This window comes from Pantherophis guttatus, chromosome 1, assembly GCF_059756535.1.
Source record: "Pantherophis guttatus breed Tessera chromosome 1, ASM5975653v1, whole genome shotgun sequence".
Classification (NCBI taxonomy): domain Eukaryota; kingdom Metazoa; phylum Chordata; class Lepidosauria; order Squamata; family Colubridae; genus Pantherophis; species Pantherophis guttatus.
The window spans coordinates 22,021,040-22,040,727 of NC_142063.1; the positions used below are offsets into that span (position 1 = coordinate 22,021,040).

Here is a 19,688-nt window from a genome sequence, read left to right on the forward strand (position 1 = left end):
ACTTCGGAAGGATGGAAGGCTGAGTCAACCTCCAGCTTCATCAGAATCGAACTCCAATACTGCATTCTAACCACTGCGCCATCAGGGCTCCTTTTATAAGAAACTCAAGGCGAAGAATTTGCATAATACTCCTACTTTCTCCTCTTTGTCTTAACAACAGCAACAACAACTCTGTGGGTTGGATTGAGAGAGAGTGACTGGCCCAAATTCACCGAGCCGGTTTTCATGCCTTAGGCAGAACTAGAACTCACAGATTCCTAGTTTCTAAGCCAGCACCTTAACTGCTACAACAAATCAGCTCTCTTTACATTATCATTACCTTTCAGTTTCTTATCTTTTGATTTTTGGGTCTTTTTCCTTTTGAAAAAATAATAACTGGACAAAATATTATGAATCTTGGCCATTACCTCTCGCATTGTACAGCTTGTGTAATTATCTTATTTTTTTATTATTTTGCACTATAGAGGAAAAGAGCTCTGGATTCAGATTGAAGCCACCCACTCTAATCCACGGCCAGGCACCAAGTGCAGGTAAGCAATGGCTTTGCGTGAAATGGAGGGAAAACAAAGATATAAGATAGTAGAAGAGTTTTTTGCTGAATTTTTCTTATTACCAATGCGAACAGTGCTAAAGGTCAAAGAGATAAAAGCTTGCTTTCATTTTCAGGAGTCCCAAGTCAAAAACCGAAGGAACAACAGCGAAGTGTCTTGCGCCCAGCAGTATTGCAAGCTCCCCAGCCAAAAGCTTTTTCACAAACAGGCAAGTTAGTCTCTGTAATTGCTGCATTCAGCGTGATAAATTTCAAGCTGGCAAGACCTTTTGAAGGAGTAAATGCCTTAAGTGTTTATAGGAGTCTACAATATTTTCAAATTCTATCCACTGTTTCGGGATATCCTAGCAACTGGATAATAGTATTTTAGAGGGTAAAAATGAATTTGCACAAATTATGATCCATATAGGGAAGGTGAAGTATGTAGCATAGCATATACTACCTTTGGCACACAGGCAGATATATATGAACAATGTGGGATTATACTGAATATTAGATTTTTATTAAAAATATTTTTTTAGGCTCTAGAAGGGTTATATTTGTTTTATAAATATTTTATTTATTTTATTTTTTATCCTGCCTTTATTATTTTTTATAAATAAGTAAAGACTATGAATATATTGCCCAAGGTCACCCAGTCCGCTTTCATGCCTAAGTGGGGTCTAGAACTCACAGACTCCTGGTGCCTTGCCTGATGCCTTAACCCCAGACCAAACTGACTCTTTAATAAGCCTTCTGTCAGTGCACAGGATATGCACAGGATATGTGGAAAATTTAGTATAGTTTATAATAATGCACTACTATTAATCTTCTCATCGTTCCTATTACCCATCTCATCCCACTTATGACTGTATGACTGTAACCTTGTTGCTGGTATCCTTACGATTTATATTGACTGTTTCCTAATTCAATTTGACTGCTTATTTGTACCCTATGACTATCATTAAGTGTTGTACCTTATGATTCTTGATGAATGTATCTTTTCTTTTATGGACACTGAAAGCATAGGCACCAAGACAAATTCCTTGTGTGTCCAATCACACTTGGCCAATAAAGAATTCTATTCTGTAAGACTGGAAGGCAAATTAGTCTTTTGGATGCTGGTAATAGGAAAGATCTGTAAAAATCACAGCAAGCTGGTTATTTTATAAGATGAAATAATTTGACTTTGTATAGAACAGCTCGCTTTTCAGTCCATGAAACAGCCTGCAAAGTGACTCACAAAATTACAATAAATCTCAATTTCTAAGTGTCCAAGTGTAAATTGCCCCACAAAGCAGAATGTCACGTGTTTATCTAAAGTTGTATGTGTGTACCTGTGAGTGCGTGGGGTGTGTGTCAAGTCACAGATGATTGATAAAAGATATACAAAGTAAGTCTGGGTTATGGAAATATGTGCAAGGCTGCTAGAACCGTGTTATCTGGTACTGAGGAAATATTGGATGTGTCATTTTATATTTCTGTTTTTGAAAAAGAGAAGCATTGATCTTCTTAAAGGGTACATGTTGAAGTATATAACAGAAGCTGGAGCTGAGGAACAGAACTGAGTTTTCCTCATTTCCTCATTTTTGAGGACTGAGAAAGACATAACTTCATTGGGGCTGGAAATGTCATGAAGTCATCAAGTCTTACCACTTTGAAAAAAAAAATTCAGTGGAGAGTGAATCCTTTGCAAAAGCTTTTCAGGTAATCTTGGCATGTCCTGTGTAGGGTTGTTTTTTTTATTATTATTATTACTCATCTGACTGACCCAATAAGGGAAAGAATGCTAGAATAGAAAGTTCCACTGCAAATTCATCTTACTGAGCTCTGCTCGCTTATTACATTTAACAGTGTTACGTACTAACTGGTCCAGCTACCTTGGCTTCCTAATGTGAGATTTACTGCAGGGTCGAAAAATAAAGATGCTGCAAGCCTTTACATCTTGCATGTTGTTTCTTGTCGCAGTTCCAAGCAGTGGAACCAATGGTGTAAGTATCCCTCCAGATCCTCTGGCTGCTACATTTGAACCCACAACTAATACCATACCGAAAAGTCCCGATTCAGACGAAATGGTGAGTCTGTTGATGGCACTTGGGAAATAGATGGAATCTGGGAAGGAGGTGGGGGGGGGTCTTGCTCTTTTTACTTCAGCAAAGGGGTTTGTGTTGTTTGAGGACATCTGGTAAAGTCTTTTTCAAGGTGAATTGGGCTCCCAATCTTCTTTCCCATATGAAATATGAAAATGGCATTTTCTCTCCACTGATTATCCCATACCCCAGATTCCTTTGCTCTTCTGGCACAGTGGATTCCAGATAAACCAGTGAGGCACACAGTGGCTTGAATGTTTGACCTGTGAAATCTGGCTTCGAGTCCATGCTGAGCCATGAGACTCTTAGCGTGACCCTGAAACCAGTCACATACACCTAGCATAGCCCAAATTGTTTTAATGGATTGAAGGGGAAAAGAGGGGTGGTGGAAATTACATTTCTAGTTTTCTTCACTGGTTTCCTTTTCTTGTGGTTATGTTCTCCCTCCCTTCCCCCTTTCTCTCTTGTTTAGGAGAACCCATGTCAGAAAAATAAACCCAACAATGCTTCACACACTGAAAAATGTGAAAAAGAGCAGAACACACAGCAATCCTTTGTGTTTGGGCAAAACTTAAGAGACAGAGTGAAGGTATTTTTCCAGTTTGGGTCCAGGTACTGCTGGTAAACGTTAAGGGAGCAATAGCTCAGTAGCAATGCCCATGTTGTAGGCAAAACTTTCCACTCCTGATGCCTTAGTTATATATTCTTGGGTGGATCATGGTGGAAAAGGAATCTTTTCTCTGCTTCAGGCTCCAGAGAACTGTTGCCATTCATAGCCAAACAATGTATTAGATCAGGGGTCCCCAACCTTGGCAACTTTAAGACTTGTGGACTTCAACTCCCAGAGTTCCTCAGCCAGCAGAGCAAAGCTGGCTGAGGAACTCTGGGAGTTGAAGTCCACAAGTCTTAAAATTGCCAAGGTTGGAGACCCCTGCATTAGATAAGGGATGTGCAGTTCTGTTTGATTTCTTTCAATTGCCCTCTTCAGGTTAATCATGTGCAGACATTCCTGGAGAGGGCAGTGACAATTTGAAAAACTGTGCACGATCTACAGGTAGTCCTCGCCTTGCAGCAGTCAACGTAGTGACCGCTCAAAGTTACAACGGCACTGGAAAAAAAAGTCACTTATGACCGTTTTTCACATTTTACAACCCTTGCAGCATCCCCATGGTCACACGCTCAAAATTCAGACGCTCGAACACCGACTTACATTTGTGACCGTTGCAGTGTCCCGGGGTCATGTGATCCCCTCTTGCGATGTTCTGACAAGCAAAGTCAATGGGAAAACCAGATTCACTTAACAACTGCAGCGATTCACTTAACAACTGTGACAAGAAAGGTTGTAAAATTTGGGGTTCCATTGGGGTCATAAGTCGAGGATTACCTGTATTCTCATTCTGTAAATTTGCGGTCAGTGAACTACCCTCATTCTGTAAATTTCTGCCAATCAGAAATCAAGGAGTGCTTTCCATAGGTCCTTATTTGTAATTAGACACTCAGGTGCTGTTATTAGACACCAACATGAAGCAACTTTTACTTAGCTTAGGCTTAGATTTCTTGTGACCCTATCTCATTAAGGAGAGGTGGAACTTAATGATCTTTGGAAATCTCTGATATTGACTGCTGCATAACACAGGATTGGGGGCCACTCTTGAAGTATTTCTGCACCCCTGAGGGATAGAAATGAATCATAAACATCATTCTTAGAGCTGAAAATTATACATGCCTGCCTTGCTTTCTTCCTACAGAATGTCAGGGTCCGTTTCTACTCTTGATTTTGAGCCCCAAGTTTAATTGAAGTGTTCTTCTTTTTCGGTTCAGGAGCTATATTCTAAAAAACAATCTTCCTTCATTCCAGCTATTTCATAAATCAGAGCCTGTGTGAGAGAGAGCCGAATGAAAGGCGGGGTGGGGAGTAAACCTCTCTCTTTCTCTCTTTTCTCTCTGCATACCTGAAGAGAGTTGTTTGCAGAGTGGTGGAGCCTATGCAGAAGTTCCATCTCTTGAGCTCTGGAAAAAAAGGCTGTTGGGAGCCTTTTAGAGTAGCTGGAACCCCTTCAGACCAGCTTCCAATCAGAGGATCCAATACTACTCTTAAGATGGACCAATGAGCTAACTAATCCAAAGCAATTTCCTGTATTTTATATACACTTGTGCTTTGTGTTGTTCTCTGGACCTTACCCAATCTCAGTGCCACCCATCTTATCCCAGCTAGGAGATGAAGGGGATGAATCAGCTGATGTGCAAAACACCTGGCTCCCAAGCTCTGAGATGCCTTCTGCTACAAACTACTTCCTGCAGTATATCAGCTCCAGGTGGGGGAGAATGTCAGCAACTTCCTCGCTTTCACTGCTTTTCACTGCTCCTTCCTTTAAGCGAGGTGGCAGAGGGACGGCGGGTGTAAAAAGGCAGGGTTGGCTTTCTTTCCGCCAAATTGAAAAAGAGCATTTCTCTCTTTCCAGCATAGAAAACTCTACACACAGTGCCGATGCTTCCAGCAACAAATTTGTATTTGGGCAGAATATGAGCGAAAGAGTCCTGGTAAGCGTTGTCCAGCTTTGGATGGCTTTTATATTTTTGCTCTGGTCAATGAAGCTGCACTAAGGCTGTAAGTTTGTTCATTCCTGATCTATATTTTTGTAAACCTGCAATGATGCTGTGCAGCTGCAGGAACATATATAATTCTTCTCCTGCCTATTATGTTTTCCAAACCCATATATTACATTCAGAATGAGGGTGACAGGCCAAGATCATTTTCCAGTCAAGTAGGGATTTGAGCCAATCTTTTATTTATTTATACACACACACACACACACACACACACACACACACACACACACACACACACATATATATATAGTAACTGCTGGTACTTTGTGATAGAATTCTGGAGTGGCTGCTTCTGCTACCTGATTGCAAAAACCCAGAATGAGATACTACTGTCTCTTGGGGTCAGGCTGCAATCTAACGGCAGGATGGAATTAGCACTCTCACCCATAGATGCACACATGCCAGTAGCAGCCTGTAGATGGTAATGTGTCACTCACACAGATATTAGATAGAGAATAGTAGAATAAGTATTGGTGTTGTGGCCCCCCAGCAGCCACTGGAGCTGACAGCAGATTTGTACAGTAAGGAGGTTGGGGAGGAACATGAGCCAGTCCTGGAGTCTGGGGAAGACTCTGCCTTGGAGGCAGAGATGAGGCCAGGGCAGTCTGACAGTTATCAGTTGCCTTTGGAATCAGACATCAGTGAGGCAAATGAACAGATGGAGCCTATTCCCAGTGTGCGCATGCACAGGGTTGCCAGTTGAAGGGAACAGCTGAGGAACAAGTGTCGACTTGGGAGTAAGGCCACAGGTGGACGATGAATGGCCCCTCCCAGAGGGAATAAAAGAGGAGCGAATGGGGAGGGGAGTTTGCAGGAGACAATTAGTTCACTTAATTGGTTCGTGACTCTCAGAGAATCCTTGCCAAGTTTTGAAGATATCAGCCTGGCAACTCTCCAAGCCAGATAAGGTCTGTGACTGTAAATGTTCTCTTGAAAAACTTTGTTGGATGTGAATGTGAGAAATTCACAGTAACTTAATAAAAAGGGGTTTTTGTCAGCACAAGGAGTTTGCATCGTGTTTTGGGAATGCCTAGGTCAGAACAATTGAAGCAAAGACTATCTTATAAATCAGTAAACAGCTGTTCCTCACATTTAGCCTTGCTTCATCTTTGAGTCGGGAGTTTAGGTACCAAATGTTTCAGCTTCACAAATAGCTCCACATCATCTCCGAGCCCACCAAAATCAACCCTTAGCTGATTTTGGTGGTCTCAGCTGTCAGCCAAGCCTGAGCTACACCCAAATAGATACTGATGATTTATTAGTTGGTTTGCTAAACACATATAGATTAACAGCTAGTTCTCCATTAATGACCACTTGTTCAGCAACTGCTCAAAGTTATAACAGTGTTGAATGAGTGTTACTTGTGGCTGGTACTGGTAAAAGAACCGTGGTAGCACAGTGGTTAGAATGCAGTATTGCAGGCTAATTCTGCTGACTGCCAACGGTTCGATCCTGACCGAATCAAGGTTGACTCAGCCTTCCATCCTTCCGAGGTCGGTAAAATGAGGACCCAAATTGTTGGAAGCAATATGCTGACTGTAAACCGCTTAGAGAGGGCTGTAAAGCACTTGAGGCGGTATATAAGTCTAAGTGCTATTGCTATTGCTGATACTCCAAGTTCTGGCTGTCCCAGCATCCTCACGATCATGTGACTATGATCTGGGCAGTTGGCAGCCAATTCGCAGTTGCAACCCTCCCTGTCGGCTTCCCACAAGCAAAGTCAATGGAGAAGTCAGTAGGAAAGGTCACAAGTCAATCTGGTACAAGTTATCCCCAGTCCTGCCACATTGTGTCAGTCACCCCCAGGTCCTCCCCACGCCCAGCAGCAGCCACTTGCCAGCCTGCATACAAACTGCCTTCCCCCTGACTTTGATTGTAGGAAGTTACAAAGAGGTTCTCACTTAACGACCTGTGATCCTCACTTAACGATGGCAATGGGAACTGCCAAGATTTGCTATCAGCGATGCAGGCCATGTGATGGAACTTTATGACTGTATTGCTTAGCACTGGAACTTCCAGTCCCAAGGACCCTTCTTAACCAAGGACTGCCTGTATGTTGCAGACAAATAACCTAAGAAAGTGCCTTAAGCCTGAAATGTTGGTAATGGTTTTAGGTCCTGTTCTTTTTCTTTTTTGTAGAGTCCACCCAAATTGAATGAGATCAGCACAGACAGTAACAAGGAAAACACCACTGGTGACTCTGGCTCTGAATCTTCATCACAGGAAGCCACGCCAGAAAAAGGTAAAACAAACAAACTGTTCAACAACTCTTCATTGTTAAAAACTCAGCTTCTGGCAATCCCCCTCCTCACTCGCCCCCATCAGGCATCTCTGTCTCCCTCTCCCCCTCCCCCTTTGTCACTCTTTCCCCCCCATCTCTTTCTCTCCCTCTTTCTCCCCCTCCCCGTCCCTCCCTCTCTCTCCTGCTAGAGCAGCTTCTGTCTCACAACCACTTATGGCCCTTAAGTTCCATTATCGTAACTTTCAGAAGTCCCTTGTGACTTAAGTGATGAAGATATAACAAAGTACCATCACTTTGAAGTAGGATACTTGTGAAAACTGTTTAAGATAATCATATCAGATTCAGAACATGAGTAACTTGCACCAACAAGGTCTTCATTTTGTTTTTAGAAATGATAAACATTGTTACTTTACTATTTTAGTAAATGTATTATGGTGCCCACTCCAGAAGACTGGGTAGGTTAAAACATCCACATTTATAATTTAAAACAGTTTAGAGACCCATGTTTTTTGTAACACAAGTTGGATTCCTGGGCTGGAATACGTCATGGATATTTACCATCCCAGCAATAGATTGACTATTCATTAGTTTTGGTGCTTATAAATCAGTTTTATTGAAGCTATTTCTGTTGCTGGGGGGCAGGGTGTTGGTGGGCTAAGTGGGTTAATTGTCGCTCTATGGTTCTTTTTGCTGCATTTAATTCATTTTAAACAGAATATATAGTATATTTATTTCTATACTATAACAAATTTAGTAACTAAATTTCATGGAGAAAAGTTACTTTTGGGGGTGGTTTTGTATCTTCTATTCATCCAAGCTAGGCATGAATGGACACAGGTAGTTCTCGACTTACAGCTGTAATTGAGCTCAGAATTAAGCCACGCCAGTTAAGTGAAATCACCATGTGACCGCACCTGGTTTTATGACCTTTTTTGCCTCAGTCATTAAGCAAACCTATTTTATTCAATGGGTATTTTTTGCTCAAAACCAGAAGTGGGAAAGTGGGAAACTGGCAAAAAATGTCTAAATTGCAGGCATGTGACCACAGGATGCTGCAAATGGCTGTATATGTGAGTTGTTTGCCAAGCACCCAAAATGTGATCACATGACTGTGGGGGAGACACCTGTTGGAACTCCAGAATTGGGTCTTAAGTAGCTTTGGGGAGATCCATTGTAACTTTGAATGGTCACTAAGCAAATGAGTCACTAAGCAAGAACTACCAGTATGAAAGAAGTTCCCACAGTCATAATGCTGTTTTTCTGGTAATTGATCACACTATGTTTATTTTCATCTCTAAAGCAAACTTTTGCTATATGTTTCCAACAGGTTTGGAAGTCAAGGCTTCCCACACATTAACCTCCTTCCATTTCTTTCCAGCCAATAATATTTCAGAATCGCTCGCTGAGTCCGCCGCAGCCTATACAAAAGCAACAGCCAGGAAATGTCTCCTGGAGAAGGTAGAAGTAATCACAGGAGAGGAAGCTGAGAGTAATGTGCTACAGGTGAGTAGGACCTGCAGAAGTCAGCACTCATCTCTTGCAACTCCCAGGATGTTTCTTTTACTTGGTCTTGCTTGCCAGGAGGGTGGGAGTATGCTGTGGAGAAAACTTGTGCACACACACACACACTTGGGAGCTTTACAAGTACAAGCCTGGAACATCTTCTCTCAGCCAATCTTCAGAACAGGCACAACCTTAAATCTGGCAAAAACTTCAGGGAGTTAAAATTGTTAGTTTTTTCTTTCTTTCAAAGGTTCTACATGTTAAAAATCTGCTTGGTATGGCATGCAGGTAGTCCTCGACTTACGATTGAGCCCATAATTTCTGTGGCTAAGTGAGACAGTTGTTAAGTGAGTTTTGCTCCATTTTACAACCTTTCTTGCCCCAGTTGTTAAGTGATTCACTGCAATTGTTAAGTTAGTAACACGGTCACATGAAGTGAATCTGGCTTCCCCATTGACTTTGCTTATCAGAAGGTCGCAAAAGGAGATCACATGACCCCGGGACACTGCAACAGTCATAAATATGAGCCAGTTGCCAGGTGTCCGAATGTTGACCACGTGACTAAGGGGGTGCTGCAACAGTTGTGTGAAAAACGGTGATGTCACTTTTTTCGGTGTTGCTGTCACTAAACAGTCACTAAACAAATGGTTAAAAGTCGAGGACTATCTGTACAACCCCATGCTTTAAATGCTAAGTCTTGCCCTCTTGCTCCTTGGACCAACAGAAAAAGAGTGCTTCTTTTTCCAGCCTTAATGTTGGTACTTCTGCTCCACCTTCATGTAACAGCTTCTGCTCTGGAACGCTGTCCAGTTAGATGCTCTATGCAAGGATAGCCATCCCAGTACAGCTGTATGTGATGACCCAGGGCACAGCACAGAGGCAGCAAAGGCAGCTGACAGTTCAAACCGCCCCTTTATTGCTCCAAATTGCCTCAAACACTCCCATGTTTCTGGCAAGTCCCAGAGCAAAGTGATCTCACACATACACACACACCTCCAGCAGCCTCTGGTTGCAAATAGTCCAGCACAACATCTGCAAAGCAAGAAATCCAGCAGGGCAAGTCGAGGAGTCCAGGAAGCAAAGGAGCAAGGCAATTAATCCAGAAAGCCAGAAAGAATGCAAGGAATCCAGGAAAGCTTAAACGTCAGCACTCAACACTCCATGAATTCAGCGTTGGTTCCCAAAAAATGCCCCTCCCCACAGCATCTCCTTAAGTCTCAGTCCCCAAGTGTGCCTTGTGAAGAGGGGTGGGGCACTCTCCCCCACCTTGAGTAGTCGGCTCAGTGTGTGCTGTTCTCGCCTTCTCTCCACTCTCCATGCTCGAGGATCAGGAGGGGGTGATCCTTGCTCATTGCCTGAGCTCTGTCTCTCATGTTCACTGCTTAGCCTCTTTTGGTTGTCCTGCCCCCCTTCCTCCCTGCCTACAAGCCGTCCCAACCCTGAAATGCCCTGGCCTGACTGGGCCTGCTCCTCCCCATTTTTCTCCCAAGCCAATGAAGCTACCCCCTCAATCTCCCATCGGCTCCAGTTCCAGCTTGTCTTCCCCTGCAGATTCAGCTCCGATGGGGGCATCACACTGTGCTGAATCAGACCCAGAGCCCCCTATTCCAGCATTTTGTTTGCAGTTGTGATTAGCCAGTTGTTTCTGGGGAACTCCCAAGTGGGGTGTGAAGTTGTGTTCCTCTTCTTGTTTATGTCTGAGGTTCACACCTCACTCTCAGCTGTAATATGTGTTGCTTGTTTGTAATTTATCCATACATCACAAGTAAACAAATTATGACTTAGTAGAGTTATAATGTTTCTCAACCTCAGCAATTTGAAGATGTGCGAACTTTAGCTTCCATAATTCTTCACATCTTAAATTTGCCCAGGTTGAAAAACACTGCTGTAAGCTGACCATAAGAGTTTCCATTTAGGTATGTCCACTGAGGCTTGACAGAGTCATGTAAACAATATCAATAATTAATTCTGCTTATGTAATTCAGAATACTGTTCTATGACTTGCCTGTTGCTTTTTTTAAAAAATTCTCTTTTTAAAAATTCTCTTTCAGTATCTAATATCTGTTGTTAACTGCCATGGAATGTAGAAGTACCATCCTTTTTGCAATTTCTGATTTATCTCCTTTATTTTGTTTGCTTTAAATGCTACTTTATCGGATACATAGATGAGAGGGATCGTGGAAAGTGTTTCCATTTTTCTTACTAGGGAGAAATAATACTTTTTAATTTGGAGAGAGCATGAAAACCCATTTTTCAAATGCGTTGGAGGTTTTGCGGTTTGTGATCTCCTCGTTTGCTGCCTTCGTTAAAGTTCTCCAGCTAATGTTTCTGTTACAGATTCAATGCAAGTTGTTTGTCTTTGATAAGAGCTCCCAGTCCTGGGTGGAAAGAGGCCGAGGGCTTCTGAGGCTGAATGACATGGCGTCTACAGATGATGGGACATTGCAGTCACGCCTGGGTAAGAGGAAAAGATGCCAGAAACCTAACCAGCCAGCCAACCAACCACTGCAGGAACCTAGATTGCAGTTGGATCCAATATAGTCCTGGATCCATTTCCATGCCACCCAGTTGTTATGGACGGGCATACCAACATAAGACATTTGTAGCTTGCAGGAGTAGCCTGTGGCATCAGGTGCCCTTGTGATTAAGGCTTGTTGGTAGACAATGTGTTTATCCACATTCTAATAGCTGAGCATTTTTAGGATGCCAGTCTTGTTAAAGGAATAAAGAGGATTGGGGAGTGGGGATCAGCTTTCCAGAATGTAAATTATGTAAGAATACGTGAAATTGGTTTATCTTCTGACTGTGATTGTTGAACGATATCAGGATGATTTCTTGCCATTCTGCGAGAGCTATATAGTATAAGTCAATGTTTCTTGATCTCAGCGACTTTAAAGACATGTGGACTTCAACTCCCAGTCACAGTTGCTGAGGTTGGGAAACATTGGTCCAAGCCCTAAGATAAAATATAGCACACTTAAAAGCATCATCACTCCTCGAGAACATTTGAAAAAGTTCAGCCAACTGCATCCCTCTGTAAAACGTTAAGTGTGATGACCTTTGCCTGCCCCGATGATTGGGAGAATGAAGTACCTGGTGATGTCATGGGGTTGACCTTGGTGGAGACACAGCATCAGCTGCTTTTGAATACACACAAACCACCTTTAGGATGGATGCTTAATCGAAGCTAAGAAGAAGGAACCCATCAAGTTTAGTACTATGTCTTGAACAATCTTCCAAATTTCCTTGCTTCCTTGGGGTTGTGGGAATTCCATCTTCCTAAGAACTGCCAATTCAGGGGGTTATACTACAAAGGTTTGTGGATTTGGATTTATATGAGTGCTGTAGTTACTGTTTCTGAATGCAGGCATTTTTTTTTAAAAAAAATGGTTGACCGTGTGTCTTTCATCTCCGTGGTACTTTCAATTAGTAATGAGAACACAAGGCAGTCTGCGATTAATCCTGAACACCAAACTGTGGGCTCAAATGCAGATTGATAAAGCCAGTGAGAAAAGCATCCGAATCACCGCCATGGACACCGAAGACCAAGGAGTCAAAGTGTTCCTTATATTGGTAAGGCCACGGATTGAGTCCGTGGATATATTTGAGAGGACATTATGGGAAGTCTTGCATCATAGTTGCAACTGGAGGTTACCATCCATCATAATTATCCATTTACCAGAATGCTGTCTGCAGGGCAGTCCCTAACACCCCTGTTTTTTTTGGCTTTTTTCTTAGCCAATGGGTACTTTTCCAATCTAAACACTGGTGTGCAACCACTATTTTATTTATTCTTTGATTAGATTTAAATCCAACATTTATTTTTGGTTAGCTCAAGGCCACAAGCATACTTAATGCCAGGGGTGGGCTTCAAAAGTTTTAGCAAGGGATTCTCTGCCTGGTTGCTGGGTGGGCGTGGCCTAGTCGGCCTCCTGCACCACGGTGGAGGGGGAGCGTTTTTGCCTCCCCGGGCTCCGAAGGCTTTTCTTGAGCCTCCAGGCAGGCGAAAATGGCCTCCCCAAGGTTCCAGAGGCCTCTGGAGCCCGTTTCCGGCCTTCCCGAACTTCCGGTAGACCTGTTTTTCACCCTCCCCGAGCCTTCATGTGCACCCTGAACTTACCTACATCCAAAACAGGCCACATGGGGACTCAGGGGAGGGGTGGGCAGGCCCAGCCAGGAGTGGGATTTGGGGGTTCTCCAAACTGCACAGAATCTTAGCTAGAGGTTCTCCCGAACTCCTGCAAACCCCCAGCAGCCCACCCCTGCCTAAAGCCCCCTAGCTCCTACTTTTCAACAGCCATTCTACAAGGTGGGTTGGACTGAAAAAGAATGAGGGGGTCACCAAAACCACCCAGCCATCTTTCGTGCCTAAGGAAGGAAGAGCCTCCCAGATTCTGGCCCACTAATTTAACCACTATACCAGACTTTCTCTCCTGATTTTCTTAGAAAGCTTGCAGGGGCCTGTGTGAGGACAACAGCCCTCATGAGGCTTGACCCTAAGCTTTGCAGCATGCCACTTTCTCATTTAAAAAAAAAAACAACCCAAAGCAAATCTTATTTTCAATGCACAAAACTCATTTGGCAAAAAGCACAACGGGCACCAAGTGAAGTGTCCACATGCACATCAGGAGCTCCAATGTATAATAACAGAAAGAATAAACCCAGATGTTGTGGCTTATTAGTTACAGGTTAGGGTTAGGGAAACAGGCCACTATAATTTGTTTAATAACGGATTAAAACAGGTTGTAGTAAGCCATCTGTGTAAACCCAGGTAAGGGGTCCATCTGTGACATTCCTTTCGAAAGTTAAGCTAATCAAATGCTTCTCTATAATCAAGGCAAAGAAGGGCATCCTCCAGCTAGGATTTATAATTTAGATTTTCTTTGAAAATAGAGATCCTGCGTCGGAGCTTTGGTTAATATGCCAGAGGCCCCATTTTTATTCATTTGTCTAACCTCCTCTTCAATATGAACCAATAAGAATAAAAATAAATAGTTGGAAGGCTTTCTTTTTTACCACTAGATGATGGATGGATGGATGATTGATAGACAGACAGACAGACTCCCCAACTGATTGCAGAATCCAAATTATAGCATTTCTAGCAGGTTACTGTCAGCCTCTATCTCAAGGGAAACCCCCAACTTCATAGATAATTAGTTCCATGTTGAATTGCCCTTACTTGTTAGATTTTTTTCTGATTTGCAATCTATCACTTTGTCACCCAAATCAGTTATTTGTATTCTAACCTCTGGGTTGATAGAAACAGATTGTGACCTAATTATGTGCATCCAATGCAAAGAGCCCCCATCTGGTTTTCTAAGAGAGGCCTCACGAAACCATGCTTTTGAATACCATGTTTTCCTGAAAATAAGACCCTGTCTTATATTTTTTTGAATCCTGAAATAAGCGCTTGGCCTTATTGCCATGCACTCAAAAGCCCGATTGGGCTTATTATCAGGGGATGTCTTATTTTGGGGGAAATAGGGTACTTTGTGGAGATTCCATTCATCTCCCCTGTTAATAGCTGCTTTCGTGCTTCCTCTTCCTGCCCTGCATTGATTTGGCCACTCTCATTGTGAAAGCCTTTCAGATGCACAGATGTCAGCATTGAGTTCTTCAGCAATTAGATCATATTTTTGGCTAAATGGACAAAGGGGGCGCAATGGCTCAGCAATTAAAGACGCTGAGCTTGGCAGCTGCAAAGGTGACAGCCTGGGTTCGAGACCCAGCACCGTGGACAGGGTGAGCTCCCAGCTCCTGCCCACCTAGCAGTTTGAAACCATGCAAATGTGAGTAGATTAATAAGTGCCACTTCTGGGGGAAGCTAATTGTGTTCCGTTCGCCTTTGGCGTATAGCCATGCTGGCCACTTGACCATGGAAAATGTCTTCGGACAACGTTGACTCCCTTGGCTAAGAAAAGGAGATGAGCACCGCCCCCTAGAGACTAACACACCTGGGCAGGGGAAACCTTTACCTATTGGGATAAATGACTTGTCAGTTTGCAACCCTTTTAATGAGAGAATTACTGATTCTCTCTGAACTTTAGGCAAGTTCTAAAGACACAGGACAGCTGTATGCAGCTTTGCACCATCGAATCCTGGCTTTGCGGAGTCGTGTAGAGCAAGAGCAAGAAGCCAAAACTGCAGCACCAGTGCCAGAAGTGACACAGTCCAACGAGGAAGACAGTGATGATGATGTTCTTGCCCCTTCGGGATCACCTGGAAGTGGTAAGCAGTTTCTGGGGATAACAGGTAGCCCTCGAATTACCACCACGATTGAGCCCAGAATTCCCGTTGCTAAGCAAGACAGTTAAGTGAGTTTAGCCCCATTTTACCACTGTTCTTGCCACTGTTGTTAAGTGAATCGCTGGGGTTCTTAAGTTAGAAACATGGTTGTTAAGTGAATCTGGCTTCCCCATTAACTTTGCTCACCAGAAGTTCGCAAAAGCTGATCAGATGACCCTGAGGCAGTGCAACCGTCATAAATGTGAATCAGTTGCCAGGCGTCTGAATTTTGGTCATGTGACGGTGGGGATGCTGCAATGATCATACGTGTGAAAAAGGGTCATAAATCAGGGGTTTTTTTCAGTATCGTTGTAAGTTGAGGGCTACCTGCATTCTGTTCAGAACAATTGATGGGGATACTTCCAGTCTTGGGATCATTCTGATATTTCCCTGATGAAATGTCTAAAGCATGTCTCAACCATGAATAACAGTTTGCAGGATGTTATCACCCTGGTAGGTCTCTCCTCAAGAATCTCCAGACCTGATTTTGACTCAAGATATGGGAATGGAAACAAAGCTAATCATGGGAAGACATTAATTTTTTATTCCAGTTTCACATTATTGAGTTATTGTAAGGATGGTGTTTGTTCAGAGATTATTTAAATTTATGTCTTTACATTTTAGAACAAACTGTAAGGAAATTTTAAAACAACCTTAGATGTGGGCTTAAATGCATTGCAGCCTTGTATAATATTTCTGCTAGTGTTTTCCCAATAGGTCTGGGATCAGAATGTCCTATCAGCGTACGTATTGGACAGGGTAACAACAGTTTGGAATTTAGCATTTAGAAAACCTGTCATACTATGTTTTGTTGATTTGGATTTAATATTGAAAAAGTAGACTATAAATTGCTTAATCAAGAATGAATTAGTAAAATGGAAATAAAAACTGCCTGGACTAATGGAAGAAATTGATTCCCATTGCGGATAAGCAATGGTTCTACAATCCTGCTTTGAACCCGAACCTCCCTGTTTCATATTGCAGGTCCCACCGATGAAGTGGATGGGCAGACAACCAGCAGTACATAGCGGCCACGATCCAGACCACTTGGAAGAGCAGCTGCCAGAAACCCCCTTTCGCAGGGCCCTTTGTGAGACTCATGCCCCAGGCCATCTCTTGCTCTGGACAGCAACAGAGGCTCTGAGATTTAAGAACTCTGCATCCCTGTTCTGGGTTTTTTTTTTTTCTCTGTGTGTGTGTTGAATTTTTTTCAGGGGGGCTGGATCAGTTGATTCCATATTAAACAAAAAACAAAACACAGCAGACTTTGGACAAAACTGGCTGAATGTGATTTTGGGACATTTAATTGCTCATCATATTGATGAGCAGGGAGAAAAAGAGTACCATTTCTCTCCCCCCCCCCCCCAAACTTGTGATTCATTGTAGGGGGCAGGTTCACCGAGACTTGCCACAGCTTGCCCGTAGCACCTCTTTGTCTTGCCATACACATTCTTCCTCCGTCCTCCAACTCCAGTAGCCGAATGGCCTCTGCCATGGATCCTTCTAACACAGTCTCTTCTTGCCTAAAAAAATCCCCGTCGCCCACTCTGCTTCCTGCGTCTCCCGCCGTTTCTGAAGAAAAGTCGGATTTCAACTGGAAGATCTTTTCTTTATCAAAAAAATAATAATAACAACAATTTTTTGGGGGGGGCCCTTGGAAACTTTGCTGACAACAGTGTGGCTCGTCTGAAGAGCATCTCTTTGGGGATTTAATTTTTTTTTCATCCTGGAAGTTAAAAAGAACACAATAAGACTTTTGCTGAATTTGTGGATGGGGCGGAAACACTTTAAGCTCTGGAGTGGGAAAGGGGGTATGTTTTTTGTTCTTTTTTTTTTTTAATTATTCTTGTTTTTATGCTAACAACTCCTTCCTTTCTCTGGTTATCATTATTGTTGTCATTTCGGGACTTCAAATGTGGCGATAACTTTTTTTTTTTTTTTTTTTTTTTTTAGATTTTAATAAGATACTCTTGTGTGTTGACCAAGTGGGCCCCTTCTGTTTTGTACTGTTATGTTTCTGTTACTATTTAAAGGAGAGTGAAGCCACTGTGTAAATAGACATCCCGACACAGGCACACACGTGTACATATATAACAGGTATTCGTATACCAGGTTGTTTTTAATCCTTTCAAATAACCTTTTTTTTTTTCCTTCTTGCCTTGCCAAGGTGCTTAACAGCTGATTAGGAAACAGCTGCCTTGTTTTCCTGAAAACAGGAGGGCTGCTTTTCCAATCTTGGCCAACTACTAAAAAAAATAAAAAAAATGAAAGGTATTGCTTTGGGCACTTTCTCTTGGTCAGTAAGCATCTTCAGTTTGTGCCTAAACTCAAATTACCTAAGTATCAACCTGGGCTGTCACCGGCTCTGTGGGTTTGTTTGATTGAGATGTGTCCAGAGAGGGCTCTGTTGAAGTGGGAAACCTTTGAATAAGATCGGCTTTAAAAAAGGACTGTTTCTGGCTTTAGCTGGAGCATGATATAAGTAAGTTGGGCTGTGACATCTTTGGGCGAAGACCATAAAGACTTGGAATGCTTTGGTGACTTCCTGTTGTGGACTCTGTGGAGTGGCACATCTATCAGAACAGGAGGTTATCACCAGCTCCGTAGAAGAATCGGTGCCCTTTTTTCCCCCTTCCTCTTGGCCTTGATGGGGACCACTACTCGGTTGAACTCCCAAATCTGAGCCATTTGCAATGAAGATGGTAACACAACAGTCGGGACAAGGCACCGTCTGATTCCGCCTGAGGTTGAGAAGCGAAAAGGTGGCCTTCTTTTCATCTTGTCAAAGGGAGCCCTGAAACCAAGAAGAGGGTGGAAGCCCTTTTTTCAATTCTGTCCACTGTGGAAAAACAAGGAGGACATTGTAATATGAAGTTGCTGAGTCACAGAAACAACGGGGAAACATAGGCAGGTTTTAGACTCTGCCTCCTCTGTGTAATGGATGGAAATTCTCATCGGATCTCCGAAGTCTGTCCTGGAGTCGTTTCTCCCATCTTTGTCACTTTGGAAGAGCTTCAGGCTGACAAAAGTTTCTTCTCGCTCTCCCTTCCTGGGAGAGAAAGCAGATGGCCATGCATGGGTGCAGCCTTCTCCGGATTTTTGTTTTGTTTTGTTTTTACTTAACCTTTCTTTCTCTCCCCCTTACGCTTCAGTTCTCAAATGCACCAGATATGTACATACCAACCGCCTACTGAATAATAACACTGAAGACTGATAACGATTGTAACTCTTGGGCAGTTGTGCTGCTTTGAGGGAGAATAATTTTCCACTTTGTGTTAACAAGACACTTCCCCCTCACCCTTTTAAGACAGGTTCATTAGAAAAGTGGATGCACATCTGTTGTTGTTTTTTTTAAAGTTACTTTGGCATAACAGGAATGAGTGGGACGGGAATAGGGTATAATTTTATTTGCCTTTGTTAAAACATCTGGAGCTAAGAGGATCCTGCCATTGGTATGCATGTGATTGTGTGAAAGGGCTGGGTGGGATTGTGTGTATGACATTTGAAGGAGGCACCCAAAGTCGTCCAGGGTAAGAGGCTGGCTGGTTTCTCTAGAAGCGTTAATATTCAATGGAATGTTTAAACAGTTACCCACAGAGTTCATTTTTAAAAAAACAAACAAACAAAATCTGGCAGCTATTTATGGACACAGTGGTTTGGATTCGAGTGATTTGCTGTGGCAAAGAGAAGGAGATTCTACGTTTCATTCTAGGCCAGCCACAGGCTGTATTCCTTGCACAGTGACTGTCTGGAAACGCATTTTGGGCGCTTTCCTGAGATGGAGAGTTGGCTGGGCCAGACACAGACTTTATAAATTTGTTTTCTTCTTCAAGCGGTTAGCCAATTAGTGATAAGTAAAAGAAAACAAACAAACAAACAAAAAAAAACCAACAACAACCAGACAACACCCATGTGTTTTGGAAGATTTCTGTACAATTGTCATATCAGATGTATTTGGAAATTACATTAAAAACTTGTAACAAAAGTCCTGCTTTGTGTAATTCTGTGATACAAGGAGAACAGCAGAGGAGCATAGTTTCATTTCTTGTGGAAATGTGTGATTGTGTGGGAAAGCTCTTAACTGAGGAACTCTCTGCCATCTTATGGCCATTAATGAAAGTGCCTCCAAAAAGAGCACGAAATTCAGAAATGAGGCGATGGGTTTGATTGTCGGTTTGATTTGTGAAAAAAAGAATACCAAATGGTTGCAGAAATGACATTCAAGTCTGGAAAGTTGAAAATATGAAAAAGAAATTTGGGAACAATTCCACTTTGCGCTAGATAGTTGAAGCTTTAACAGGCTTTCAAGACTGATGATAGGCAAGATCGGGGAAACGAGTTGACAAAAACCTTGAAATGTACTTTCATGCAGTGTTTTTCAACCTTGGCGACTTCGAGATGGATGGACTTCAACTCCCAGAATTCTATG

At 42.7% G+C, this 19,688-nt stretch overlaps 1 protein-coding gene across 1 annotated transcript in view; it reads left to right on the forward strand.

Moving 5' to 3' along the window:
- RANBP3 (RAN binding protein 3) overlaps window positions 1-19,244 on the forward strand; it is a 39,360-nt gene extending 20,116 nt beyond the window's left edge. Inside the window, 12 exon segments of the mRNA XM_087894543.1 lie at window positions 465-530; window positions 667-759; window positions 2,498-2,604; window positions 3,092-3,208; window positions 4,831-4,934; window positions 5,082-5,160; window positions 7,369-7,471; window positions 8,850-8,974; window positions 11,312-11,432; window positions 12,405-12,547; window positions 15,022-15,202; window positions 16,244-19,244. Coding sequence (XP_087750669.1) covers window positions 465-530; window positions 667-759; window positions 2,498-2,604; window positions 3,092-3,208; window positions 4,831-4,934; window positions 5,082-5,160; window positions 7,369-7,471; window positions 8,850-8,974; window positions 11,312-11,432; window positions 12,405-12,547; window positions 15,022-15,202; window positions 16,244-16,287 — 1,283 coding nt within the window. The 3' untranslated portion in view covers window positions 16,288-19,244.
- Window positions 19,245-19,688: the final 444 nt, after the last annotated feature.